The sequence below is a fragment of the Anguilla rostrata genome, chromosome 6 (genome assembly GCF_018555375.3).
Source record: "Anguilla rostrata isolate EN2019 chromosome 6, ASM1855537v3, whole genome shotgun sequence".
Classification (NCBI taxonomy): Eukaryota; Metazoa; Chordata; class Actinopteri; order Anguilliformes; family Anguillidae; genus Anguilla; species Anguilla rostrata.
The window spans coordinates 51,960,298-51,982,180 of NC_057938.1; the positions used below are offsets into that span (position 1 = coordinate 51,960,298).

At 51.4% G+C, this 21,883-nt stretch overlaps 1 protein-coding gene across 1 annotated transcript in view; it reads right to left on the reverse strand.

Annotated features, from left to right (window-relative positions):
* Window positions 1–4,754: 4,754 nt before the first annotated feature.
* Window positions 4,755–21,883, reverse strand: part of wasf1 (WASP family member 1) — a 66,185-nt gene continuing 49,056 nt past the window's right edge. The window contains 6 exon segments of the mRNA XM_064340459.1: window positions 4,755–6,255; window positions 7,608–7,806; window positions 7,808–7,989; window positions 7,992–8,170; window positions 10,948–11,124; window positions 12,579–12,757. Of these exon segments, the coding sequence (XP_064196529.1) occupies window positions 6,098–6,255; window positions 7,608–7,806; window positions 7,808–7,989; window positions 7,992–8,170; window positions 10,948–11,124; window positions 12,579–12,757 (1,074 nt within the window). The 3' untranslated portion in view covers window positions 4,755–6,097.

Sequence of the window (21,883 nt, forward strand, 5' to 3'; positions counted from 1 at the left end):
ACGCCCCACAACTGCAGTAAATGATTGCTTAATACACTTTAACAAAAAAAGTTTTAGAATAGTGTATTTATGATAAACATGGCTAATAGTGGGCAAAGTTTTGTGTCAAATTCCACATTCTGTCAGCCATAACATAATGCTTATAAATTAGCTTAGTCAAAATACTTAAAAAAAAGTTGAGTGTTAATAAAATATGGTTGGGTTTTATGCACATAATTTCCATTACAATCAGACAAACTGCAAACTGCCTTTCTGAAGACTCATAAATTCACCTTGATGGAACCATGGCTTACTTCTGTGTCTTCTGAAAACAGCACTGGAATGGACCGGCCCACCACCAGCATGTCCATTTCACAGATTCATTTTCCTAAGTGAAAATAATCGCGCAGACACCATCTTTGCTGGAGCTGCACGTTAATTTAACATGTGAGAGGGGAGGTTTCTGTGAGTTCCACCGCTGACTTTTCTTATTGCCGTTACCACGGCGACCATGATCAGCCAGCTTTAAGTTTTAAAGAAAGAAAACATCACATTGCACTGGGCACCGTTAATACGACCCTAAGGGGAACACAAACAACAACAACAACAACAACAACAGCAAAACAACAGCGACAACAACAACCCCATGCACCACATTCCCTATACCAGGTGTAATTTAAAAGGCTAAAGTGTTTGTCTATATTTTGCAGCGCTGTTAGGAATACAGGCGTGGACAGTGTAGCTCAGGGCTTGGCGTTGAGCCCTTTTGTATTTTTATTTATCTCCCTGCTGTAACGTACAGTGTCTCTGGTGCTTCTCTGGTCCTCCTGGAGCTTTCAGACTCTCTCCTTCAACATTGCATTTAATGTCATGACGTAATCGTGCCTTGTCCAACATCCAGCGGAATGCAATGTGAAAAAGATGGGGTGCAGCCCATGGCACAGATAGCTTGGGGATTGATTCTACAGTGTTGACAGTGCAGTAATGATACAGATAGCTTGGGGATTGATTCTACAGTGTTGACAGTGCAGTAATGATACAGATAGCTGGGGATTGATTCTACAGTGGTAATGATAGATTGTGGATGTTCTACAGTGTTGACAGTGCAGTAATGATACAGATAGCTGGGGATTGATTCTACAGTGTTGACAGTGCAGTAATGATACAGATAGCTGGGGATTGATTCTACAGTGTTGACAGTGCAGTAATGATACAGATAGCTGGGGATTGATTCTACAGTGTTGACAGTGCAGTAATGATACAGATAGCTGGGGACTGATTCTACAGTGTTGAAGTGCATCAATGATACAGATAGCTGGGATTGATCTACAGTGTTGACAGTGCAGTGAAGATGCTGGATGTTCTACAGTGAAGTCATATGATAGATGTGAGGATTGAGTGCTTTTCCACAAAAACCCAGAACATCCTGGAACTTTATTAATACCAGTGGGGAGGGGGTCTCTGAGGCCTAACTTATCCTAAACAGGCACCCAAGAACATTCTGGAACCTTATTCCTACCAGTGAGTTTGAGATCGTGTTCCGGCTGCAGAATGGTGCTCCTTGACCAAAAATGAAATAAGCTATGGCAGAGAGAGTTGGGGTCTTCAGGGGAGCCACACACAGTGAGGAGGATGATTGGACCGCCTCTCTGACCGTCGTTGTGCGACTTGGACTCCATCCAGCAGCTACAGCCCTGGGCAGCCTTACAGGCTTTGCACAAACAATCACCCTATCATACTACTGCCCTCTGGCGGCTGTTGTTCACGGTTAGAAAGTCTGAAATTTCACTGCGGTGGAAGTGGTCATATTCTGTCCAATCATAACACGGAAAACACTGCGGTGGCTGGTGACTCAAAACTGTGGGAAGTCGAGAACTTTGAATTAGCTGAACTTACAATGGTCCCGATTCCCGAACCTTTCTTGTGACACTGATTTCATAATAAGTGGAAAAGGAAGAGCAAGGCAACGGCATAGCATGTTTCAGCGTCCAGCTAAAGTCGGTGGCTGTCACAATGCAGTCATGCTCTAGTTAGTCTGGTTGACATCACGCCTTTTTTGTAGCATTCAATTAACTCCAGCTGTTATGCCAGAGTGTTTGCGTTATTCTTCAGCTAGAGCTTGTTTTGTCAGTTTGTTACTCAGTAACGGTAGTCCTTCCCGTCATACTATGTTTTCACCGACGCTGTCTGCGCCTTGATTTCCCGTAAAAAAATAAAAAAAATTTTTTAAAACGCGTTGAACACAAGTGACATTCAGTTGCACTACCGGGCCACTTTCTAGCCGTTTCAGTAGATTCACTCTTTTATAAAAAATAAAAAAATAAAATAAAAAAAAAAACCCTTTTCCTGTCACTTGTTACATGTTGCCCCATTCCCACACCTCTTGGTCATTTGTATTTGTCCTAATATTGTAGCTTATTCTTCTGCCTAGTTGGCTTTGCAGATGTTAGGCCAGAATAGTGTTCACTGTTCTCGGCTAGAAATAGCTGTACAAAATAAGTATTGTACCTTACTGAACCCGTGTTTAGCAGTTGTCTACGACCATGAAATGCACTTTTTTGTACGTCGCTTTGGATAAAAGCGTCTGCCAAATGAATGTAATGTAATCGCGCCCGTGAATAGAAGCTGCAGCTCAGCCTGAACAATACAGAGGGACTCAGTCTTCTGACTTAAAGTAGGCTACCGAATTTCCAATTACAACCAAAACAGTTAAACGCTGTATTGGCGCTATTTTAAACGCAATGTGTGTTGGTAATTATTAGCTGAACGTAATATTGTGTGACTGTAGAGGCGCCAGATGTCGCTATTCAGCTGATATACATTAACACGGACATTAATGTACGGTTCTTAACTTTATGGCACATCAAAGTGCCAAATGCCATTTATAGTATAAATAATATGCAATTCAGCTGTTACACTGAAAAATGGAAAAATGTTTGAACACGGTTTGAACAGCTGTCTGCACCCAGTACTTTGGGTGCATGAAAAGCACATCATAAATCAAATGCAATATTATTATTATGTTCAGAAAGTAGTGTTCACAAACAAGATTTTTATTAGTTTACATTGTGAAATAAATTATACGAATGTACTTATTTGGCTAAACTTATGATGGGATATTTTTATACAGTCTATGGTAGGGATAGGTTTGCAAGACTCAATATTGAATTAATAGGCCTTTGTCCGTTGAAAACGTTTTTTTTTAGATGACAAACTACTGAAAATGTCTGAAAATATAACTAGCCTAGATGAAAACTACTGAAAATATCAATTATATGTAGGCCTATTGCGGAGAAAGGCTTTCAGTTATCGATGAACAGTTAGACTAAGAACTTAGATTTCTTGTTAATGTAAATTGGCTGAATAGCGACGTCTGGCGGATTTTTATATAAATACAGTCACAAAATATTACATTCAGATTTCATCCAGCAGGAGGCAATAATTACCAACAAAACATTGCGTTTAAAAACGCATAAACAATTATTGTCATTAAATCTAAATCTAAATATAAATGGTAAAAATAGCCGTTGAATATATTAAACCACATTTCATAATCTTACTATTATTTATTTAACTGTTTTTTTGGAATTGAAATTGGTTAGCCCATTTTTTTTTTAATGTCAAAAAGACTGGGTCCTGCTGTATTACTCTGTTAGGGGGGTCAGGGAACATCGGATTAAGGGAACCCTCGGGGTCCGTGAATCAGATGTAATCAACTGCGCAGCCTACTTAGGAGCGGAAGCAGTCCTCCAGCCTTTGCCTCCCAGTAACGATTGGATTACAGACGCACGCCACCGCGCCCGGCGAAAACGAAAGAAGATTTTTGAGCATTTGAGTTGAACAACTGAGTGACGTCACTCAATAGTATCTTTTCCGGCTTCACGCTACGCACGACCTGCTCATGCGCGAGCCCAGTATCCACATAGGCGGATCGGCTGATTTTTGTACGTTGAAAACATTTATTTATATTTATTTATTTATTTATTTATTTACTTACTTACTTACTTATTTGAGGGACTGTACGTCTCCGAAGTTTCTCGATACCGCTGAGTAAATGCAAAACGGTATTTTTCCATGCAGGCTATGCCTCACTAAAAACAAAGTAATCAGCTATGTTTTGGGGGAAAATAATAAATTTACGGCAAATGATTGAGTATCGCCATTGTAGACTCCTTCGCGTGCTAATTGGTACTAATTGACACTTAACAGGTTGCTCCACGGTTCTTTCATTGAAATTGAGTCCTACATTGAGTGCAAACGCCGTCATGCAATAGTGACTTGTGTTTTTGTGCAGTTCCCTGAGACATGGCCTGCGTTCAAGATGACTCTATACTCCGTGAAGCTGAGTTCTAGGCTGCTCTTCGGTTCAAATCGTCCTTTGGTGAACTTGAGAAAAACTACATTCCATTTTATTTCATCGTCAAATCTAATGCAACCAATTCAAAGGCGATATCTCTATACCCACGCTGTGCTCCTGGATGCAAAGAGGATTTTAATTCACAGGCGTAGATTTGGGGGGGGGGGGGGCAGGGGATACCTCCCCCTCACGTGCATTTGTCCCCCTGAATTTTGTGTTTTCCTTTACATAAATAAAGGCATTTCCACCATAAATTGATGCAGAAAAGGCACAAATTGGTGCATAAAAATTCATCAGAATGCAGGAAGTGAAGTGTTTGACGCTCAAAATTTCCTGGGGGACGACCCCCAGACCCCCGCTTAATGTGTCTCCCCCCCCCCCCCCCAATGTTAAAACGAAGTGTACTGACCAGCTCGGCTCATTAAACATAACGTTAGCTTTTATTAATTCAAGCAAACTGTTACAGTAAACAGTTACATAAGTTACACAGAATACCGTATTTTAACCCAGGTCTTCTCACATAGAAACAGCTAAACTTTTAAGAGCGCAGGCAAAGTAGTACAGCACAATACATTCATGAACTTAAACATGTATGGTACAAACAATAAGGCATAGTAGAAGAAAAATAATGACAACTTCATTTTGAGAGTACAGGCCGGTTAAAGTCGGTCCATCCTTCTTCCACTGAACTGCAATGGCGTTTCATACCACAGGGTGGCGCCACATTCTTCCACTCGACTCGGCGTAGAGACGACGTTCACAGCTGCCATTTGTTCCAGAGTTTCTTTCGTTTTCTCCCCCCCCCCCCCCCCCTTCACCCCCTCCCCTCCCCCAGAGTCAGTGTGCGTACAAACACAGTGACCCACCAGTGAGCGTCATGTGTTAGCTGCTCGCGGCGAACTGCAGTGGCTTGTTGGAACACGTACCCAATTACAAATCCCGTACAAAAAAAAATAAAAAAAGAAGCAGTTCGCTTCAACAGACATTTCCGTACACACACGCCGTGCTTGTGTCTTGGGTTGTACTAGCCAGCCTGGATCCCACAAACGGTCAGCATGGCCTGTTTGGTTCGCAGGATGTTGACAGATATGAACGGATTGCTTAGTAAGTCAGATCTCGGTGATACTGCTTTCTTGTTTCACAACCAGTAAAACTCACACCCAGGACTGTGATAAAAGTAATAAAAAGAGAGTCCTGTAATATCCACCACACGTTTAACATTCTATTTTCAATTTGGTTTGTACCAGAAATTACTGGCTCTTTAAAACTGCTAGTATTTAAAAAAAATAAATAAAAAGAAAAGATTACTGGTTCACTTCCATTTTCAACCAGTAGATGGTGAGATTGTAAAAGAACTGAAGAGAAAAACCTCATACCACTTTCAAAATGATACTCAACAGCGATATAAAAAGAGGGCTTCTTTATTTTTCTCTACACAGTTCTCCTCTTAAAGGTAATTGGGGTTGAAAAAAGAAATTTGGTTATTTTATTTTTAACTGTACAAGAGGAGAATGTTTATATAACTGAAAAAACAAAAGATGTAGTGTAGAAAATGAGTACAAAACATCTGCAAAACACTTGAAAAATGACTGTAACCTGGAGTGCCCCCCCCCCACGCCGTTCCCCTCCCCCTTAAAAAAACAGGTACCACAGATTCGGACAGCACGTGGGGGGGGGGGAGGGAGGGGGAGACGGATGAGTGGAGGAGGAGAAGAGGAGGACAAGGGGAGGAGGTGTAGGAGGAGGCAGCGGCGGCGGGTCTCACTCCATCCAGTCCACCTCGTCGAACTCGGAGTCGTCCTCGGAGTCGCTGTACTCCACGGCGATGCGGCGGGACAAGATGGTGGCCACGTCGTTGCCCACGCGCTCGTGCTTGGCCTCCTGCTCCCTCTGCTCCTCCACCTTCCGCAGCTGGATCCCTGGGGGGGGGGCGGGGCGGATAAGGTACACTTTAATACCCTGTGGGGGCATTTTGTCCTCTGCAATATCCCGTCCTAGCCAGTGGGCTGCCACAGTGCAGCGCCCGGGGACCACCTCCAGTTCTGGGGTGGTGTGGTTGGCGGGGTGGGGGTGGGAGGGGGGGCGGATACGGTACACTTTAATGCCCTGTGGGGGCATTTTGTCCTCTGCAATATCCCGTCCTAGCTGCTTGGGCGCAGTGGGCAGCCTCTGGGACTTACACGTGCGACATGAACGGTAAACAGAGGGGGACGGGTGGCGCGGTATGACGGGTGGCACGGGATGACGGGTGGCACGGGATGACGGGCGGCACCTCGGGCGCCGGTCGGTCGGTCGGTCGGCGGTCGGTCGGTCGGTCGGTCGGTCGGTCGGTCGGTCGGTCGGTCGGTCGGTCGGTGTCGGTCGGTCGGTCGGTCGGCACGCGGCCGTTTCGATTTATTGTCGGGCGGAACCCGGAGCGCCGCCCCACGCCAGATTTACAGGGCGAGCCCGAGCGGCTCGGACACAACGGACCGGCGGCAGGGTGGGAAATAAAGGGTTAAACACACACACAGCGCCGTAAGTTAGAGACGTTACACACACACACACACACACACACACACTCACACACACACACACACACACACACACTCACACACACTCACACACACACACACACACTCACACACACACACTCACACTCATACTCATACACACACTCATACTCATACACACACACACACTCACACACACACACACAGCGCCGTAAGTTAGAGACGTTACACAACCACGAGAAGCACACACACACACACTCACACACACTCATATACACACATATATACACACACACTCACACACACTCATATACACACATATACACACACACACACACACACTCACACACACTCATATACACACATACACACACACACTCATATACACACATATACACACACACGCACACTCACACACTCACACACACACACTCATATACACACACACACACACACTCACACGCGCACTTGAATTTACAGACAGCAACTTCACTGCAGTAACAGGCTTTTACAATACGTTATCCCACCACCAGCCTGAGGGGGGCAGTGTTCCCACCCCCTGCGCCACACTTGCGTGACGTCTGCCAGAGAGCGTTGCAGAATGTGAGGAACCGTTCCGGCGGGGGGGGGGGGTTTGAAATGCAGCGGAAGGTTCTGCGTGCTGATTGGGCCGCAGGCGCGCGGGGGGGCGGAGAGGAGGGGGTGGGGGGGGGTTTGAAATGCAGCGGAAGGTTCTGCGTGCTGATTGGGCCGCAGGCGCGCGGGGGGCGGAGACTCACCCTTGCGTATGGCCTCCAGGAGCACGCTCCGGGCGTCGCTGATGACGGGCAGGTTGGAGGGGTGGCGCTTGGCGTCGTGCCCGGCGTGCGGGGAGCACACGGCGCCCGACGGGAAGGAAGGCACGGGGGGCGGGCCGGGGGGCGGCGGCGTGGGGCAGGGGGAGGACGTCCTGGCGCCCGCGAGGGGCAGCGGAGGCGGGGAGGGGCGGGGGCAGGATCAGCCCGTCCGTCTGGGACGGGGGCGGGCCCTTGTCCAGGACCTGCTGGAGCCGAGCCGGGGAGGCGGGGTGCAGGGGCGGGGCGATGGGGGGAGGGGCGGGGTGAAGCACGCCGGGGGCGATCTGGAGCGGCGCGGGGGGCGGGGGGATGGCCGGGGGCTGGTTGGGGAGGGGGGTATCGGGGAGGGGGGCGTGCCCCGCAGGCCGGACCCGGGCATGGTGCAGGGCAAGGGGGGCGGCGGCGGTGGCAAGGGGGGCGGAGGAGGGGGCGGGGCGTTGGGGTTGAGGAAGACGGGCGTCCTGGCCGGGGACTGGGGACGGCTGTCTGTGAACCCAGAGCTGGAGCTGAGCGGGACAGAGAGAGGGAGGGAGAGGGGGAGAGAGGGAGAGAGAGAGACAGACAGACAGAGAGACAGTGAGAGGGAGGGAGAGAGGGAGAGAGACAGAGAGAGAGAGAGAGAGGGAGAGAGGGAGGGAGAGAGGGAGAGAGACAGAGAGAGAGACAGACAGACAGAGAGACAGTGAGAGGGAGGGAGAGAGGGAGAGAGACAGAGAGAGGGAGGGAGACAGAGAAATTATTTTGACTCGTTTATTGCACAGACTAAAATAATTAAATCCACATGTCCACACAGTTCCAAACCACACCACCTATGAACAAATACAAAATAAAAAACTGAGTAAAAAAAAAAAAAAAGTGGGTGAGAGCAAGAGACCAAAAGAGGCTGGAAAAAAGGGGAGAGAGAGAGAGAGAGGAGAGGGGTTAGGCCGGTAACTCAGAACACAGCTTGGTGTGGCCAATTTTGAGAACTAAAACAAAGAAACTAAGGAAAAATGGGCCCCCCCAATGCAGGGTGTGCCCCACCCCACCCCTACTTTTAAAACATGCCCCCTCCCCCCAGTAATGAGAAGCAGCGCAGCCTGATGGCGGTTGCTTGGTGTAGCGCTTAACGACATCAGGCAGCTTCGCCGCTCTTTCACACGTCTCCCCCCCCCGGTGGCCATGTGTGTAACTGCAGCGAATCGCCCTCCCGCTCGCACGACCCGACGCCTCCCGGCGACTCCCTCCCCCGGTCCACCGCGATTCGCCGCATGATCTAAGCGCTCCCCCCCCCCCCCCCCCCCCCCCCCCCCCCCAGAACGGCCCCGTCCCCGCGGCGCGGTGAAGCTCGTCGCGGACTCTACGCGCGGCCGAGTCACGGACACCGTTTCACCTCGTCGCATCCCACCCACGGGGCGAAGCAAGAAGAGAGTTTCGATTTAAAATAAATAATAATAAATAATTAAATAAATAAATAAACCGCTGCGATATCATTCAGCCTAGGCAGCTACGGAATGAACGTGTCCGGTGTTTGAGAGCTCCGGGTTGGATTTCTGTGCCTGACGTACAGCCAGTAATCTCATTTGAAAAGGACTCTGTTCCCTCTTCCAATTACACCCGGGGGAAATGAAAATGAAATTGATGTCAGTTGTTTTTTTTTTGTATATGCAGGCACAGGCGTACTTTAAGTGACACTTGAGGAAAAACAAAGGATTTCGGAAAAAAAAATGACAGTTTTTAAAAAATAAGGCCCTGTGTGAAGCACTGTGGACTGCCTCTTCTGAAGCTGAGAGAAGAGCAGAAGCTGGCCAGGCCCCGTGTGAAGCACTGTGGACTGCCTCTTCTGAAGCTGAGAGAAGAGCAGAAGCTGGACAGGCCGTGTGAAGCAGTGCTAACTGCTTCTGAAGCTGAGAGAAGAGCAGAAGCTGGACAGGCCGTGTGAAGCAGTGCTAACCGCTTCTGAAGCTGAGAGAAGAGCAGAAGCTGGACAGGCCGTGTGAAGCAGTGCTAACCGCTTCTGAAGCTGAGAGAAGAGCAGAAGCTGGACAGGCCGTGTGAAGCAGTGCTGACCGCTTCTGAAGCTGAGAGAAGAGCAGAAGCTGGCCAGGCCGTGTGAAGCAGTGCTAACCGCTTCTGAAGCTGAGAGAAGAGCAGAAGCTGGACAGGCCGTGTGAAGCAGTGCTAACCGCTTCTGAAGCTGAGAAAAGAGCAGAAGCTGGACAGGCCGTGTGAAGCAGTGGCAGTGCAAACCGCTTCTGAAGCTGAGAGAAGAGCAGAAGCTGGACAGGCCGTGTGAAGCAGTGCTAACCGCTTCTGAAGCTGGGAGAAGAGCAGAAGCTGGCCAGGCCGTGTGAAGCAGTGCTAACCGCTTCTGAAGCTGAGAGAAGAGCAGAAGCTGGCCAGGCCGTGTGAAGCAGTGCTAACTGCTTCTGAAGCTGAGAGAAGAGCAGAAGCTGGACAGGCCGTGTGAAGCACTGCTAACCGCTTCTGAAGCTGAGAGAAGAGCAGAAGCTGGACAGGCCGTGTGAAGCACTGCTAACCGCTTCTGAAGCTGAGAGAAGAGCAGAAGCTGGACAGGCCGTGTGAAGCAGTGCTGACCGCTTCTGAAGCTGAGAGAGGAGTGTGGAATGAGAGCAGCGCTCTCCTCCATTTGTTCTGCTAATTGGTCCTGGCTAACTGCCGGCAGAGTCTCCTGCAGGGACCAAATCAGCGGCCTCTCTGCCGTTCAGCCAGGCGGGGAAGCTGAACAACCCCTTAAACACGTGTGTGTGTGTGTGTGTGTGTGTGTGTGTGTGTGTGTGTCTGAGTGTGTGTGTGTGTGTGTGTGTGTGTGTGTGTGTGCGTGTGAGTGTGTGTCTGCGTGTGTGTGTGTCTGTGTGTCTGCATATGTGTGTATGTATGTCTGTGTGCGTGTGAGTGTGTGAGTGTGTGTGTGCGTGTGAGTGTGTAAGCATGACTGAAATAAGGTGGCGGTGAGGACAGCGGGAGTGGGGGAGGGGCCGTGGCGGTGGGGGAGGGGCCGCGGCGGTGGGGGAGGGGCCGCGGCGGTGGGGGAGGGGCCGTGGCGGTGGGGGAGGGGCCGGGGCGGTGGGGAGGGGCTGCGGCGGTGGGGGAGGGGCCGGGGCGGTGGGGGAGGGGCCGTGGCGGTGGGGGAGGGGCTGCGGCGGTGGGGGAGGGGCCGGGGCGGTGGGGGAGGGGCCGGGGCGGTGGGGGAGGGGCCGCGGCGGTGGGGGAGGGGCTGCGGCGGTGGGGGAGGGGCCGGGGCGGTGGGGGAGGGGCCGCGGCGGTGGGGGAGGGGCCGTACCTGATGATGGACGGGGCTTTGATGTCTCCCACAGAGTGCATGGGGGGCGGGGGCGGGGGCTCGTGGGGGCGCACGTACATCCGGTCCCCGGTCCGGTTCAGGAGCTCGTTCATCTGGCTGAACGGCAGGGCGGCCAATGAGAAGGGCCCGTCCATGTGCTCCGCAAACGTGGCCTGCCTGCAGGACAGAGAGAGACACACGGACACCGCCACCGTCAGCGCTCGCGCTTCTGTGCCCCGCCCCCACCCGCCGATGACATCACGCACGGCGGGCGTCCGTCCGGCCGTCCGTCGGCCCGCTTTGGACCTCGGCTCGCAGCCGCGTCCGTCTGACCCTACGCCGCGGAGGCGCAAAGCACTCTGGGAAACGCATGGACTGTTCGCTCCCTTTGTATATCAAGGCTAAGAGAGAGAGAAACAGAGAGGGAGGGAGGAAGAGGAAGGGAGGGAGAGAGAGAGACAGAGAGGGAGGGAGGAAGAGGAAGGGAGGGGGAGTGAGGGAGGGGGAGAGAAAGAGAGAGATAGAGAGAGGGAGAGGGGGAAAGGGAGGAAGAGAGAGAGGGAGGGAGAGAGACAGAGAGGGAGGGAGGAAGAGGAAGGGAGGGAGAGAGAAAGAGAGGGAGGGAGGAAGAGGAAGGGAGGGAGAGAGGGGGAGAGTGAGGGAGGGGGAGAGAAAGAGAGATAGAGAGAGACAAGAGAGAGAGAGAGGGAGAGGGGGAGAGGAAGAGAGAGAGAGGAGGGAGAGAGAGAGAGAGAAAGAGAGGGGGGGGAGAGAGAGAAAGAGGGGGGGGGCTGCCTGCCTAATTTGAAGGGCTCTCATATAGAGGGACTTACCGCGTAAGCAGTAGAATTTCAGACAGTGTAATGGAAGAGAAAATAATCTGAAAGGCTCCAGTGGCAGATGGAAATAAAGTGCTCTGTTCCGGGCTGAGGATATTGCGTCCCCCCGTACCCCCCCGAACCCCGATAAAATGCGTGGGGGGGAGGGCGGGATCTGCGTGGTGCACCGCGGGATTCTGCAGTTAATTGACTCTTCTCTTTGACATTTCTGGAAGCTTCCCTGGCCTGAAGCCGTTAGTGTGATGGGGTTGTTGGGGGAAGTGGATTTGTGTCCAGTTTGTGTGTGTACGTCCAGGCTTGTGTCCCGGGGAGGGAGGGGCGCTGCTGCTGCTGGACCCCTGAGCAGGGAGTTTTTGGAGGCGGAAAGTTTGGTGCGTGAGTGCATGAATGTGCACGTGTACGTACGAGTGTGTGTGTGTGTGCATGTGTTTGGTCTGTGAGTGAGCGAGCGTGCCCGTGTGTTTGGTCTGTGAGTGAGCGAGCGTGCCCGTGTGTTTGGTCTGTGAGTGAGCGAGCGTGCCCGTGCGTTTGGTCTGTGAGTGAGCGAGCGTGCCCGTGTGTTTGGTCTGTGAGTGAGCGAGCGTGCCCGTGCGTTTGGTCTGTGAGTGAGCGAGCGTGCCCGTGCGTTTGGTCTGTGAGTGAGCGAGCGTGCCCGTGTGAGTGAGCGTGCCCGTGCGTTTGGTCTGTGAGTGAGCGAGCGTGCCCGTGTGAGCGAGCGTGCCCGTGTGTTTGGTCTGTGAGTGTGCGAGCGTGCCCGTGTGAGCGTGCCCGTGTGAGCGAGCGTGCCCGTACCGGGGGTCGTGGTAGGCGGCGGACCCGTTGGCGGCGGCGGCGTCCCGGTGCTTGTGCGGCTCGTCTCCGTGGTCCTCGGCCAGCTCGGCGCCCAGCGCCAGCTTCTGCCACTCCTTGCGCCGGTCGTGCGGCGCCCGCGGGATCTTCTCCGGCTCCGGGGGGCGGTCGATGTTCTTCAGCTGGAACGCAGGAGGGGCTCGGTTACCACGCGCACGCCCCGCCCTCTTTTTAAAGTTTAGCCTCTGTTTGTTTTACGAGCTGGGACACGGGCCGTCCACAGCGGCGCCCCGGGCTTCTGAGCGCGCTCAGTGCAGACGCAGACCGACCCAGAGCACTGCTGTGGCACGCCGTTCCCTCTCAGCACCCGGCCATCCATCGCCCCCATAATGCCGCACGCGTGCAGCTCCACGACCCACGCGGAACAAATCAAACGCACTGCGCAGAACGCGCATACGCACACACACACACACACACACACAGACACACGCGCGCATGTGCACACACACACACAGACACACGCGCGCATGTGCACATACACGCACACAGACACACATGCGCACACGCACACACACGCGCACGCACACAGACACAGAAAGGGGTTCAGGAATCAGAAAGGCCATTGCCTGTAGTATTTGAGGGACGGGATTATAATAGACCACTGCCCGTTGCCTCGGGGTGGGGGGCTGGGGGGGGGGGGTCTAACTGTCTCTCTAATTAAGGGAGGGTGTCCGTAGCTGAAGGCAGAAGCCGTGGACAGACAGGAAGTGGCGTGTTGCTGATCTGAGCAGTTTCATCGCGGGCGTTAAGCTAGAGCTCTCGCACAGCGCCGTCGGTCCCCTCCAGACCTGGAAGCCCGACTTCCGCTCTCTCCTGCCAGTCAGCCAGCACCCAGCTCAGGCCGCGGAGAGGCACGGCGTGGGGGATCTTTAGCCCAACTGAGTGCTTAAGAGCTGACACAGCCAATGCTAGACCCCGGGACCGTGCAGGACTAGTGTTTGCGATTCCTCCTCCGCCCCCCCCCCCCAGCCCTGACTCACAGTTTACTGTTAAAAGGGCGAGGCGGCCATCTTATTTCTGTATTCTAAAAGCATGTGTGTGGGGGCGGGGCTCTCTGTCACGGTCGCCGGAGCTCATTGGTCCGCCGTCAGGCTCTGTCTGACGCAGTCACCGTCACGCCCTGGACAGGCGTCTGCGCAGACAGAGCCTGACAGCTCGTCACAAGCCCAGTCTGCTGACACTTTCCTCACAGATACACGACAAGACCGTCAGAACAGAACACTGAGATATGTGTGTGTATACACACACACATGCACACGCACAGATAAATGCACATACACGCACACACACACACAGATAAATGCACATACACACACACGCACATACACACACACACACGCACACACAGATAAATGCACATACACACGCACACACACACACGCACACAGATAAATGCACATACACGCACACACACACACGCACACACACACGCGCACACACAGATAAATGACACGCACACACACACAGATAAATGCACATACACACACACGCACACAGATAAATGCACATATACACACACTCAGACACACACACACACATATAAATGCACATATACACACATACACTCAGACACACACACATATATAAATGCGCATATACGCACATACTCTCGAACACATAAATGCACATATACATACATAAACTCAGAAACACACACACGTATTCACACGTACACGCAGACACACATACAAGCACATGTACACACCCACACGTGCGTATACATATGCATATTTTTTTAATGTGCACAAATTTAAAGTAAAAGCGGTGAGTGTCGGCGAACACACACACCAAGCAGAACCGTGACAGGTGGAAGAGTGCGGTCGCGTCGGACGACGTGGGAGCAAGCGGCCCTCTAAGCAGGCCGAATCTGTCCGGTTGCCATGGCAACAGAGACGCACACCTGCAGCGCACGCACAGGTGCAGCCAGGTGAAGTGAGGCTCCGTGTCAATTCGCTCAGTTGAGGAGCAAGCAGGGCTCCCTTGATCCCACCTCCCCCGAGGCAAAAGCAGCGCCACACAGCGACAGCTGTCTGGCCAATCCGTGAGGTGTTAAAAAAACAACAGCAGTTTTGGAAAAGGAAAACTACACCGTTTTCAAAAAGACTTTTTTTTTTGTTTGTTTGTTTTTTTTTTTTTTTTTTGTCACACATACCTGACCTGGAAGGTCTAAATACCTATAGACCTGATCATACCTGCTGGGGTCCTGCAACTACAAAACAAATCACAATAACACACCAACACAGTTTCATACACACACATCAGCACTGCCGGGACAGAATACTTACTCTGTCCTGTCCCTGATCAGATTGTAGCAGTTGTACATAAACAGGCTAATTTAACTGCAGTGTTAAATTTCTATTCTGAACATATGCACTGTATAACATGGAAGGAGAATTCCAGTTCTAGGACCTGCTACAATGCATCATATTTTTATTTAGTACAGTTTTGGCATACAGCTTTTGAGCCCCGTTTAAAAAAACATGGAGGTCCAACAGTGGATTTACATTCACTAGTACACGCCCTCCAGTGTGCGCACAGTCTACAGTCAAACAGAACTTCTTTGCTCCATGTTTTTACAGCGCTACACTCACACATTTCCCTGTGCATGCACGCTGTGGGAGACTGCGGTTCGCAGTATCCCTGTTAGCAGCGACAACGTGAAATAAACAGGATGTGCAGAATGCGTTGGGGTTTTTTTTTTTTTTGGTATCGTGACATGGTTTATTTACAGCACGAGCAAACAGAAAGAGCGGTGAAGCATTCCAAACACGGATTGAGAAAACACGCTCGCGACCCTGGCGCACGTGTTCGCTTAATCGCTGATGACCTCCGTTATTCAGAGTGCGTAATGAATTAGAACAGTAATGTGGACTGATTAAGGTCGATTAAGTACGCTCCATTACGTTGATTAAGTACCGGTGGATAAATAAACATATGAACACCCATTAGAGGAAAATCAGGCGAAAATTGCTCTCGCAATCCTGCCCCCCGGATTTAAAACGACAACGTTACGGGAAGCAGGAAAACAACAGTTGCGTGAAATGAGAAGGAGGGGGGGAAAAACGAGCCAGGTAAATGTACCTCGTTTGAAAACCATTATTAAGCGCTCTGCTCCTCCACAGTTGCTACAAAAGGGAAATTCGATGCATTTCGGCAGAATTACAGTAGCGCGAGCGCGTTTTAGTCAGACGCAAACACCCGAGCTGTCTGCGGGGATATGCAGATGACGCGATGGTTGCAGAAAGTGCTTCGGAGCCCTCTCACATCTCCGCATTGTGTTCGTAAGCTTTCGGCGGCGAAACAAAGTCTACGCCGATCTCGTCTCTCTCTCTCTCGCGCGCGCTCTTATTGTTGTTCAGTTTTAGCGAGTGGCTCAAAGGGATTCCGCACTGCATCAAGAGTTCCCCCGGCCCCTCTCATCCAGAGCGGGCGGGCGCGTGTTTCTGGGTCGCGCCGCGCGAAAACCGTCAGAGAGAAACCGGAGACCTCAAAAAAACAAAAAGACCGCTTTGATCTGACTTTGAAAATGTACAAATTCTCCTCAGATGACTCGCTCTCTGGGAAAAAAAAAAAAAAAAACGTTTTGGAGGGAGGGAAAAAAAAGAGGTTTCATTCAAAATTCAGATTCGCTTTTTGGAACAACACTAAAACAGCCCAAGAAAAGAAAGAGAAGCCAACTTCAGAATGGGGTTTCCAGTGAGCAGTCACTCTCTGGTGTCAACATGCTGAATCGCGGGGAGGTGTGACTGGTGCGCGGAACGGGAAAATAAAATGCGTGATTATGGACAGCGTTATGCAGTTAACTGATGGCAGCGAGATGCGACAGAAATTATGAATCTGAAGTTGGCTGCTTGTTCAAACGGGCAGGAGGACATCATCGTTTCATGTCAAACAAAGAATACCACTTCATTTAGAGAGGCCCAAAGCCTTTACTGACCCTGCACATGCAGACAGTGCAACTGCGTTACTGGTGGCTTTTACAGGTTCAGTGATGTTCAGCTAAAGTCCTACTTTAGTCTAATGTGGTCATACCACAAATAATAAATAATAATAATAATGCACGCCTTTATTAAATCAGTAACATCTGCAGATGGGAGTTGCTCTGCTGCGACCACGGCAACCAATGACACGTGCTGGAATTCCACATGGACACACGATGGAATTCCGCATGGACACACTGGAATTCCGCACGGACACACGCTGGAATTCCACACGGACGCACGCTGGAATTCCGCACGGACACACGCTGGAATTCCGCACGGACACACGCTGGAATTCCGCACGGACACACGCTGGAATTCCGCACGGACGCACGCTGGAATTCCGCACGGACGGCGACAGGCCCTCGTAACGTGAGCAGGGCGCGGGTGCCGGAAGAGAAAAGAGAGGGGAAAAAAAAATCACATAAAATGTGTGAGCGTGCGCCGCCAAAACGCACCCGCGGTCCGGTCTCGCTCGTTACGGAAAACCGGGCCCTTAAAACGGCAAAAAAACCCCCCCAAAAAACGGTGACCTGATCCGTCCACAGCGCACACGTGTGCAGAATCCACAGGAAGTCTGCTGCTAAGAAATTGGGGAGGGGGGGGGAGCTCGGTGCAGTTAAAAGCGTGTAAGTTGGTTGGTGGTGGTGGGGGGGGGGGGGGCAGGGGGTTAGTTGTGAACCAATCAAACGGCAAATCAAACTGCGGGGGCTGCAGGCTGGCTGGAGGGAGGGAGGGCGGGGTGAGGGGGCGTGGCCTCAGCGCTTACCTCCAGGACGATGTGGGCGGGGTCAGTGCGGTGGCGGTTAGAGCCCTCCGCTGACCCATGAAAAGGCATTTCCAGCTGCTTGGAGTCAAAGACATCAGAGAGCTCGTGAAACAGAAAGGAGCGCACGGGTTCGAGAGCCTCGATTATGTGTGTGTGAGTGTCTGCACGTGCGTGTGTGAGTGTCTGTGTGTGCACGTGCATGTGTGTGTGTGTGTGTGTGTGTGCATGTGCGTATGTGAGTGTCAGTGTGTGCACGTGCATGTGTGCTTGTGAGTGTATGTGAGTGTGTGTGTGTGTGTGCATGTGCGTATGTGAGTGTCTGTGTGTGCACGTGCATGTGTGCTTGTGAATGTATGTGAGTGTCTGTGTGTGTGTGTACGTGCATGTGTGCTTGTGCATGTGTGTGTCTGTATGTGTGCATATGTGTCTGTGTGTATGTGTTTATGCTTGTGTGCCTGTGTGTTTGTGTGTTCAACACATGCTTCGATAGACGGACATGTTGGGAATATGATGGGCATTAACGTGTCTGTGAGTGGGAGGATACATATGGCACCCCACTGCTGACACCACAGCTGATAAGAAATGCTTTTCAGCACACCTGGCACACAGACAAGGTCTTCACCCGGATCTTTACACCTAACCCCTCCCCCAACACCCGCGCCTAAGCCCTCACCCAGATCCGGTCCAAACCCCTCCCCCACACCCGCACCTAACCCCTCCCCCACACCCGCACCCGCACCTAACCCCTCCCCCTCCCCCAACACCCGCACCTAACCCCTCCCCAACACCCGCGCCTAAACCCTCGCCAGATCCGGTCCTAACCCTCCCCACACCCGCACCGAACCCTCCCCAACACCCGCACCCGCACCTAACCCTTCCCCCGCACCACCTGCGTGAACAAGAGCGGCAGCTCCCAAGACCAAAAAAATAAAAAATTAAAATTAAATCAATATCACCTGTCAAAAGAAAGAGCAGATTTCACCTTGAATAAATTCTCATTTCCCCACGGTGTACTGACGCCATTTAATTTTCCATCACCGGAATGGCGAAGGCGAAAGCCAAGCGCTTTACAAACCTCAACGACTTCCCCCCCCCCCCCCTTTCTTTCGCTGAATTAATTCAAGCTGGGCAGGCGGCCGCCACACTTTTTTTTCGCGTTCGCGATGAAGCCAAACTGACGAACGGCAAAAAAAAAAAAAAAAGTTGAAATTATTCGAGTGTGGGAAAAAAAAAAATCTGATCTCTCGCTTTTTTTTAAAAGGTCACGGGATTTGTAGAGAACGGCGCCGGTTCTTCAAACACGAACACGTAAAATGGGCGACGCGTGGCGCTTTATCTCGGAAAGGTTAATAACAACGCATAACTATGTGCAGCATTAGTAATGTCTAACATTTGTCAAGACTGCTTTTTTTATTTATTTTTTTTATTTATTTGCTGTCCTGCCCAGAGTGACTCATTAGATTCTTGGGTGTTCTCTCGGAACAGGGAGATTTCAGCTAGGTGTACGGCATGCTTACGATCTTTCACACACTGGTGTGGGCGTGTGTGTGGGTGTGTGTGTGTGGCTGTGTGGCAGAAAACACAATGTTGTGTGATCTGATCCATGCGACCCAATAGAGATTCTCTCACATGTTAAAGCATGACTGGTTTGTTAAGTCTCGTGAGCTGGACCAGCGTCGGGCGCACAGCTTGCCTTGCTCTGCCGAGAGGGCTAGCGCTGCGGCTAACGGCTCCCTTTACCACTCTTTACCTCCCTAATCTTATTCATCCAGCTGGCTCTCCGCCGCACTGGCCGCCCTTCTTCCGTTCAGGGATCCTCCGGCTGTTTCCCCCGACGCTTGTTTTGATTCCCGGACGAATCCGAGCGATCGCCTCACGTCTCCCTCACAACGGTTTCCATGGTACAGTTGGGGGGGGGCGGGCGTTCTTGGGGGGGGTGGCTGGTTTTGGCCTCAAGAACCCGACCGACAGTTATCGTCCATTTCCCGCCCTTTTAAATTTTTGTTGTAATACCCTCCTGACGCTTTGCTGATTCGAATGACGGACCCAAAATGGCGGCTCCTGTTTTTCTGAACGCCGTGTCTATCTCGTGTCTCGGGTTTCATCCGGCTCTGGGCGCTCTGAGATAACCGTTTTGCGAGAAGGAAGCGGTTGTTCCTTTCTTCTCCTCTTTTTTTTTGGGGAATATGTATTCCTAGACGACAGATGACAGGGAGGAATCTTCTAAACCTTACCTGTTGCTGCAGATAAGGCTGCTTCCTCTCGCCTACATATTCTGAGTGCCAGGTGCCTTCTGACTACATTACCCATCAACCCACACAACTCTTTTTTTTCAACCCAGCGCCCACACCTTTTCCTACTTCACATGCTGATGGCAAAAGCATACAACAGAGGCACAAGCTATCCTATTCAATGGTTAACTATGAATTTGTGATTAAATTTTTTTAAAATTGTTTTTAAAAGTGAACATTCTTTTTCAGTTAGGATCACGTGACTGCCCGTCTGTTTAGTTTCAGCTGCCCTCACAGCTGACAGGCTCCTGTCCCAACTGTCATCTTTCAAATTTTACTCCGAAACTTGTTCAGGCTCGGGCCGCCCTGGCGCGTCGAGCCGCCGGTTACCATGACGACCGCGCGACTAACTCCAACGCTGCAACCCCGCGCGGGCGAACGCGAAGGGAACGTACGCCGCGCTGTACCGAACTGATCCCCCTCCTTGGGCACGGTGCCGAACTCAGAGAGCCTCCCACAGAGCTGGCTGGCACCATTTTGTTTATTCGAAATGATAAAAATAAAAGCTTGTCTGGTCTGGTCTGGTCTGGTCTGGCCTGGACGAGCTGAGTATTCTCATGTTTTCGTGCTCTTCTGTTTCTTTACCCCGTCCTGACAACGCAGGGTGTGCCCCACCAGCTCCATTTTTAAAGAAATTCAATTACTGACCGGTTTTCCCCGCACTCAGAAAAGCGCGTTTGTCGAACGCTGTGGCATTTTTTGGCGAAACTGAAAGGAACCGGACCTGCCGGACAGCCCGAACTGCTCCGCGCGGGTCGAGGAAAGGAAATCGGAAATAAACGCGATGAATAAGACGAGCGGCCCGTGTGGAATCACCCCGCGGCTGCGTAACCGTGCCAACGCGCTAATTACGGCGGGGGAGCAGGCGCGGCGCGGCGCGTAACAAACAGCGCTGAAAGATGGCGGCTGTAAACGGCGGGGGGTGTGGGGGGGGGGGGGTTCTTCCTCCAAAATCAACGAGGCTTACCGCGAACGCATAAACCGCCACTAGCGCGTCGTTAAAAAAAAAAAAAGAAAAGAAAAACGGTTTTCAGTCCAACACGTTGGAAACTGGACCAATCGGAATGGACGGCCGTTTGTGGAAATTGCTTTTATTTGCCTCAAAATAATTCAGGGTCGGCTGAGCATTTTCAAAGCCTGTCAGCACAATTTTTTTTTTTTTTGGGAGGGGAGGGGAGGGGGGGGGGCAATAGATCTTCAAAGAGCCCCCACCCCCATTGTTGTCGTCCTGTCTGAAGGTGTCACTGTAACGCACCCCCGGCCCCTCGGCTGTGGATGTGTGGTGTGGTGAAATATCGCATGCGGGTCCAGCAGGTAGCACTCATGTCCAAGCAAGGGGAACAAAAAACTCTGCTCCCATGCCCTGAAAGTGGAACATCATGAGATGCCACAATAGTTTAAATGCTACAAACGAGTCTGGTTCATCGTCATGTTTATCAGGCTTTGTGTCCTTGCCAGGGGGGGTTGCAGTTCTCTTGCAAGAACTTCAGCAGTAAAACTGTTACCAGACTAATATGTGGCATATAAAACTATTGTGGATATACCATACATCAAAAAACACGGGTGGCTATACTGACCTTTTCCATCCAGAGAACCATTTTCAGTGCCCTAATTTCGGCTCTACTAAACTTAAAAAGCACTATATTACGGCATATAAACTATTCCCTGAATCCCAATTTTTAAAAAACCCCCACTATGCTGCAGTATATAAACTGCAGTGCCTGGAAAAGTTTTTTTTTGTAGGGGTGACCCGTTTTATCGTCTCCTCCACCAGCTAGCCGTATGCAGGGCGAACGTTCTCCGCACGGGCGCCCCGAAGCGTTCGCGAAACGAAGCGGAAACCGCGCACTCCGTCGCCGTGTCTCCATCTCCGTCTCAGAAGCCGCCACGCGCCCCCAGCTGCAGAACGACAGCACGCCACGTGCGGTCTATCTCGCGGCCCCGAAACCCGCTAACACGCAACAGGGCCGCAGTCAGCGTTACTGGAGCAGAAGCGCATTTCCATCAAAATCGTTTGACACATCTCTCTACCCCATCCCCCCGCCCCCAACCTAACCACCCCGCTCTCTCAAATTTCCTGGCAAATCTTTTAAGTCTGAGACGAACACCTGTAGGTTTTTTTTCGCGAGCGTTGACGGACCGTGTTGTTCTGGCGGATCGGGACATGTCGGATCCCAGAATAGACTCGCTGCAGACAGCGGTGTGCTG